The sequence below is a fragment of the Xylocopa sonorina genome, chromosome 11 (genome assembly GCF_050948175.1).
Source record: "Xylocopa sonorina isolate GNS202 chromosome 11, iyXylSono1_principal, whole genome shotgun sequence".
In the NCBI taxonomy this organism is placed as follows: domain Eukaryota; kingdom Metazoa; phylum Arthropoda; class Insecta; order Hymenoptera; family Apidae; genus Xylocopa; species Xylocopa sonorina.
This window is the reverse complement of record NC_135203.1, coordinates 10,714,321-10,720,592: the sequence shown is the minus strand read 5'-3', so window position 1 is coordinate 10,720,592 and position 6,272 is coordinate 10,714,321. Positions and strand designations below refer to the sequence as shown.

The window sequence follows — 6,272 nt, the reverse complement described above, 5'->3', positions numbered from 1 at the left end:
GAGGACTTCTTCTTCGAGGACATCGACGAGCCTTCGCTTTCTTTCTCGAACCTCGACAGGTTCTAGATTGTCCGTCTTTTCGACAGGTTGTCGTCGTCTCGAGGCGGTTCGAGAGACTTCTCGTGGAGGGGAAACATAGCGCAACAGCGAAGCGAAGAAATATCCGCGGATATTGCGAAAGAGGCACGAACCGTGGTCGAGGGATAACTAGGCTGCTGGCCATTATCGAGTGTGACGAAGTGTCCGATTAAAAACGAGTGAAAAAAAGCACGGGGCGAGGCTGTCGATTTTTTTTAGCGACGTTTCGTCGATGCAATTACCAGCTCCGTCCCGTATTAACGACGGTTTTACAACGATTGATTATCCCGCGGGTCCGACGATCGCTCTGGCTGGCGTCCCTCGCGCGCGGGCAAATATTTGCAGGCCGATCGCGTAAAATTAATCGGGCAATTCCGGCGATCCGGCAAACTGTGCCGGGTTCGACGCGCGAGAAGGAATCGAACGAGCGGGACGGGGCTGGTTAAATATTCATGGGGCCAGGCGGAAGCGGCAAGGAAGACGGGACGAGCCATTTATCCTATTAAATAATGAGACGTATAAATTAAACAGGGTGCCACGCGTCGGTTGGCCCGTTTCTGTCCGACTGCTGCGTGTTTACGCGGTGCCACGTAACGGCGCGGAAGGGTTGAGGCACTCTGGACCGATTTCGAGCTCCTGCTTTTCGCCAGCCGCGATTTTTATCCGTCCAGGCGTGACCGTTGCCCAATGACGCTCGACTAACGAGAGGGACGGTAAACGGGGTTAGAAAAGCAAAAAGAGAGAGAAAAAACAGAAATCATTAGGCTGTAATCTCGACGCGCAATTATATGGGAGCCAATAAATCTGTATTTAAAAGAGGAAATCAGAATCGTGACCGTCGAGTTCTACGCGGGGCAATTTCGACTGATCGTAAAACGCGCGCGATTATACAGCGGCGCTCGATCGTTGGTCACTATCCATCGATTTCGGCTGATGCTCGTTACGGGGGATGCGAGCAACCAGTCGAAGGCGTTTCCTTGATTTTTGCGCGACCGGAAACGGCGCGCGAACGGAACGGCGGACGGATTGCAAATGAAATTTCGACGGGAGCTACGAGGGACCCGGTCACGGTTCGCCGCGTATTACGACCACGATTAAAACATTAGGTCCCGTCGTAAACGACATTGGTGCTTAGCACGGAAGAAAGTGCCGATCGCGAGCTGCTCTCTATAAAAGTACGTTGTCGCCGGTTCTCGACATCCAGTTGTTCACGGGCGATACATCCGGGATAACGGCGACATGGCTAGCCAGGTAAGCACGCGTTCCTCTATCTCTTGTTCAACGTCATCTGTACAAAGTCGCGAGACAGTCCTTCAATACCTTCAAAAATACCAGTGAAACACGCAGCGTTGATTTTCTCGAACGTCCTTCCGCCGCTGGAAACTTGCTAATCTCACCGTATAAACTCCACTGTCGCTGATTAAATTCCGAGTTAATCAGCGAGCGGGCGTTTGCATTTCAAGAAGAATATACGAAGGTCCTCGCGGTAACGTTGTTAGCAGCGGCGCTCGGTGGCTACGAGCGCGCGGCCGAGAGATTAAAACCGGCAGAACACGCTGATGCGCGCCGGCGCTGCACCAGCAACAGTTTCTAAATGAAACTTACCGCCGTCCGCGATAAGCCCCGTGCCGGGGGCAACGCGGAAAATCCCGATCGGCCTTAAACGGGCACGTCGAGGTTTCAAACTCCGATCCCGGCCGCCGCCGCGGCGACTAATTCCCGGAAACCACCGGTCGAACGTGGATGAATCTTTTAACGAATGTATCGTTCGTGTTTCGAATTCGCTCGCCGGCCGGAAATAAAATTCCTGATTGCATTTCCCGCCGCTGTATTCATTCCCGCCGCGTAACCCGGCTGCTGGTCCGGGCATCGCGGAATAAATCTAAACTTAAAAACGGCTGGCTAATTTAAAATTCCTGGACGCGCGAACGGGGGTGGGTTCGGTTCGAGGTTTCTCGTTTTTCTTTTTTTTTTTTTGCTGTTTTCATTTTTTTTTGCGCGCGCGCGCGCGACCGCAAACGCAGCGCGTAACTGACATAAATCATCGGCTGAGCGAGAGAAAGAGCGCGGGTCCATTCGTTTCGCGCTGAAAACACGCCGCCTCCTGATCGACCAGGGGACAGCTGACCTGGCTGATTTTCGAGCGCAAAGTCGAGATTCGATTTCGATTCCGTGGGAGCGTTTCCAACCGCGACACGTCCCACCCCGTTATTTTATTCCACCCCCACTTTATTTCCGAGCAGCGCGAGGGGTGGTTTGGAGGGAAATTCAACGGCAAGAAAGCACAAAGCCGTGATAAAACGGGCTGGCGACGATTTACTGGATATTATCTCCGGTTCTTCCGCTCGGACGTGCTCGTTTCGCACGTACGCGACGGGGCAGGGCAGGGTGCATGCAGTCGCACCCCCGAAATGGTCCACGCGACCCCGACGTTGTTTTATTGTTTCGGTTAGCCGAGCTAATGTCCGGTGCGCGGGTCCACACACAGTCGCGTGTCATAATGAGCGCGCTGGTGGCCAGGCGATTTTCCAAAATTAACAGTCGTTCCATTCTGGACTTGCCTGCGCTTTTATTCCGGCGATCGGTTAATCGCGCGCTCCGATACGCGCTGTTTAAACCGTCGCCTGGATTTTACCATCAATTTCGTTGATCGATGACGGATCGTTCTTTATCCGGTGCCGTTTCTCTGTCCCCAGGCGTGGCTTTTAGCCGCCGCGCTGCTACTGACAGCGGCGGCTAGCCAAGATTTGAAAGCACCGCGAGAGAATCGACCGCGACTACCAACGGGCGACCCTGAATTGGCCAATTCCATCAGGCTCCCGCGACAACTCGAACAGTCCCGGCCGTTACCGCTGCGCAACTCGCCGGAACCTGTTCCCAACGTTCACAGGCATCCACGAAAACGGCAATTAGCCGACCTTGGGGCAAATTTCCAACCGCTCGCATTGCCCCTAAGTGGCCAGGCGCCCACCTCGTTGCATCGAGCCACTTACGACCCCGCCACCAAGACCAGCTACGTCTCACGAATCGACGAGCCGACGGAGAAGCATGCGATCGAGCCACGAATTTCCTCCGGGCCGTCGCACCTCGGCTTCCTCTCGCCCCAAATAATACCTACGCAACGAAGGATCGAGGGACACCCGTTCTACCACAGCCACCATGGCCATCATGGACATCATCACTCGCATCATCATGGCCATCACGAGAAACACGATCATCACGCCAAGCACAAGCACGATCACGGGCACAAGCATCACGAGGAACACGAACACAAACATGGACACGAGCATCACGTCGAGCATAAGCATCACGAGGAGCACAAGCATCACAACGACCATCATCATCATCACGGACACGATCATCATCACGGGCACAAGCATCATTCGGATCATAAACATCATCATGGACACGAGCACAAACACGAGCACGGCCACAAGCACGAGCACAAACACGGCCACGACCACAAGCATCACGGGGAGCATCAACACCACCACGGGCATCAACATCATTCGAAACACGAGCATCACGAGGAGCACAAGCATCACGCTGAGCATCATCACCATCATAAACACCATCACCACAACGAGCATCACCACCATCACGAGCATCATCACGTCAACGAGCATCACCACCATCACACCCACAAGGAGACCGAGAACCATCATCACCATCACGGCCACGAGCACAAGGAGGACCACAAGCACGAGCACAAGCAGGACCATCATCACAAGCACGGCCACGAGCACAAACATGGACACCACGAGGACCACCATCACCATCATCACAACGACCATCACCATAAACACGGCCACGAGCACAAACACGGTCACCACGCGGATCATCATCACAAACACGGCCACGAGCACAAGCACGGCCACCACGAGGAACATCATCACGGACACCACGAGGACCACAAGCACAGTCATCACGAGGACCATCATCACAAACATGGCCACGAGCACAAACACGGACACAAGGAGGAGCATCATCACGGACACCACGAGGACCACCATCACAGCCACCATCAGGACCACAAGCATCAACACCACGAGGAGCACAAACACGGCCACGAACACAAGGAGGAACACAAGCATGGACACGACCACAAGCATCACCATGAACACAACGAGGGACACCACCACCATGAAAATCACAAACACGAAGAGTCCCACGAGCATAAGCATGGACACGAGCACGACGAGCATCACAAACATTTCGACGACCATCATCACAAACATCTCCACGACAGCCACCACAAACACCTCGAAGCCCACCATCATTCTGCTTACGAGCAGCATGACGCGGCACATTTCAAGGGTCTTGGACATTACTTCGACGCTTCCCAGAACCACGAGGAGTACATCTTCCCGGAGGAGAGCGAGACGATCGCGGTAACACCTCAAGTGGAGGATATCCTGAAAATTAAGAAGGAACCGGAAGCAGAGAAGACCACTGAGAAAACGACCACGATTGACCAGCCTTAAAGACCGTTTTCCGTCTATGTCCAAATGATAAGAGCGCCTTTCTACAAATTGTTTCTCGTTAGTTAGCTTCAGTTATATATATATCTTTGTTGACACTACGAAATATAAAGTTTTCACGAGTTTACGATTGGTCTGTCCCTTCTATTAAGCGGGTTTCCGGTCTCGAGCAGAGATCCGATCGGAACAACGGGCCGTTTCTCGTTCTCGAACTGCAACAACGTTTAAACTTCGGTCTCGAGATGCTCGAACGTCTGCCGCTGAGCGGATATCTTGTCCGTTCTCGTTGGGAAATCACGGGGGAAATCCCGTGTGGTATCCAAGGGATACCACAAGGAGAATCGTCGCCAGATCGAGACATTTTTAGCAGGGGAAACCCGCCAGCTTTGGATAAGAAATCGTGAAAAAGTCGTGGCGAGCAACGAGACAAGCAAGCGAGTCGAAGTCGACTGATGCAGTTTCCGCCGCGAGTAGCCAATAATTGCGAGCTAGATCCGACGGTGAAAAGTTGGCAGCGGCTTCGAAGGGCTCATCGAGGAGCTCGAAACAAATTCGTAATCCGTGGTAATACGACGAAGCGATCCTTCTTCTCTTGAATGACTCGCCGATTCGAACGACTTATGCCGCGAGTTGTAATCCCAGCTTTCAAGTTCGCAACACAGATCGAAGCTCTCATTGGCAAACGATGGATGAAACAGGATTAACCCCTCTCGCGGTCCGTTTGATATTTCGTTCGAGCCGAGTTCGCGTCTAAGATAAGTTTTAACAATGCCGTGACTGAATCTCGCGAAGTTTTCGCGTCCCCGTGATCGACGCGAGATGCCTCGACGAAGCTGTGCCAGACTGGGATCGAATAAAAGCGAGCGCGATATAATAAGTTAGAAACGACGCGATCATATTCGAGGATAATGATTGATATCATGCTTCGTTAAACTTTCCAGATCCGTTGAACGCGCGTCAAAGGGAAGCGCGACTATTTCGAACTGTCTTCGCTATTCTTTCGAGCATAATATTGTTAATTAATTTCCACTGATTGAAGGAAAATATCACGAATGACTGAATGGAGCGTAGTTCAAAGTTGAGGAAATAGAATCGACCAAGTTAGAGGAAGATCGTAACCTTGAGACAAGTCATTCCGATTTTTTCTATTTCCTAAACGATGCATCGCTTTCGATTCTCGATTTCGGAATTTTCGCGAGCAACGTCGCAGCGAAATTTCTGAGCACACCGTTTCTGAATAATCCTACAACTGCGCGGGTGCTGTTATTATTTCAACTAAACGGTTGATGGCGGCGAAGGGCGCGATAAACGCAAACACAGATGGCGGAACGCGAGGAAAGTTTCCCGCGCTATCTCCCGTACCAGCAGCACCGATACGAGACGGTAATACATATTTCCAGGCCGAGTTTGATCTCGTTCCGTGTCCTCTATCGAGACAAAAGGGGAACTTTTCGCTACGGAATCGAAACGCGGTCTCGAGCTGATTTCGGCGCGCAGATTAGTTTCACGCGACATCCATGTTCTTTCCACGCTGCCGCGTAACCATCCGGCGGGCTCTCCTCGATATTCTTCGAGTTTCCGGTATCGCACGGGTCAGTTCGACGAAGAATATCCGGAGCTTTTCGCTCTGGCGCCGCTATCCAGCTAGCAAACAGAGTAAACAGCGTGCGTCAGACTTTCGCGGACGATGTCCACTGGAAGTCGCACCCTAAA

General features: G+C 52.3%; 1 protein-coding gene across 1 annotated transcript; it reads left to right on the top strand.

The window, feature by feature from the left end:
* Window positions 1-1,317: 1,317 nt before the first annotated feature.
* On the top strand, window positions 1,318-4,562 carry LOC143429315 (uncharacterized). The gene is made up of 2 exons (XM_076904851.1): window positions 1,318-1,329; window positions 2,775-4,562. Exons 1-2 carry the CDS (start codon window positions 1,318-1,320, stop codon window positions 4,560-4,562), a joined length of 1,800 nt encoding a protein of 599 aa, XP_076760966.1.
* Window positions 4,563-6,272: the final 1,710 nt, after the last annotated feature.